The 563-nt window shown below is 57.0% G+C and overlaps 1 protein-coding gene across 1 annotated transcript in view; it reads left to right on the forward strand.

The window, feature by feature from the left end:
• The window catches only part of LOC102679869, a 241160-nt gene that overhangs the window by 232810 nt on the left and 7787 nt on the right, over positions 1-563 (forward strand). The window contains exon 11 of the mRNA XM_031511219.1: positions 1-563. Coding sequence (XP_031367079.1) covers positions 1-563 — 563 coding nt within the window.

Genomic DNA, 563 nt, shown 5'->3' on the forward strand with positions numbered 1-563 from the left:
ATGATGCCCAACTCGGAGGATCCCCTGCTCTCCTCGACCCCGAAAGACTTCACCACGGCCAGCCGGAGACGGTTCGAGTTCCAATCGTACAAATTTATCACCAGCCAGAACTTGGTCGACTTCGGGTTGGGTAACGGTAGCTTGGCCGGGATCGTGGTGGACAACAACGGCGAGTTCAAGCTGATCCAGACGGCGGGATTGCAGAAGACGAACGTTCTAGTGCAAACTGGCTCCCTGAGCCCCGCCCTCACGTTCAAGAAGGAGATGCGGCTGGCGACGCCCAAGATGGAGCCTGTCACCGTGAACCTGGGCCTGAACGTGCAGACCAACCATCAGTACAACGCCGGCCAGTTCAATCAGCAGCAAGTGGTGAACCCGACCAAGTTCCTCATACAGACGAACGTAGCCAAGAATAATAATCTGAGGCAGAAGGTAGCCAGTGGAGGGAACCTGCCCATCCCGGTTGAGCAGATCAAGGAGGAGCTCTTGGACGAGGACGTCTTTCTTAATCCCAGCAACGTGCCGGCTGGCAGCCCTGTCAGGCAGTGCAGAAAAAGGCCACG

This window comes from Apis dorsata, unplaced genomic scaffold (genome assembly GCF_000469605.1).
Source record: "Apis dorsata unplaced genomic scaffold, Apis dorsata 1.3 scaffold_295, whole genome shotgun sequence".
In the NCBI taxonomy this organism is placed as follows: domain Eukaryota; kingdom Metazoa; phylum Arthropoda; class Insecta; order Hymenoptera; family Apidae; genus Apis; species Apis dorsata.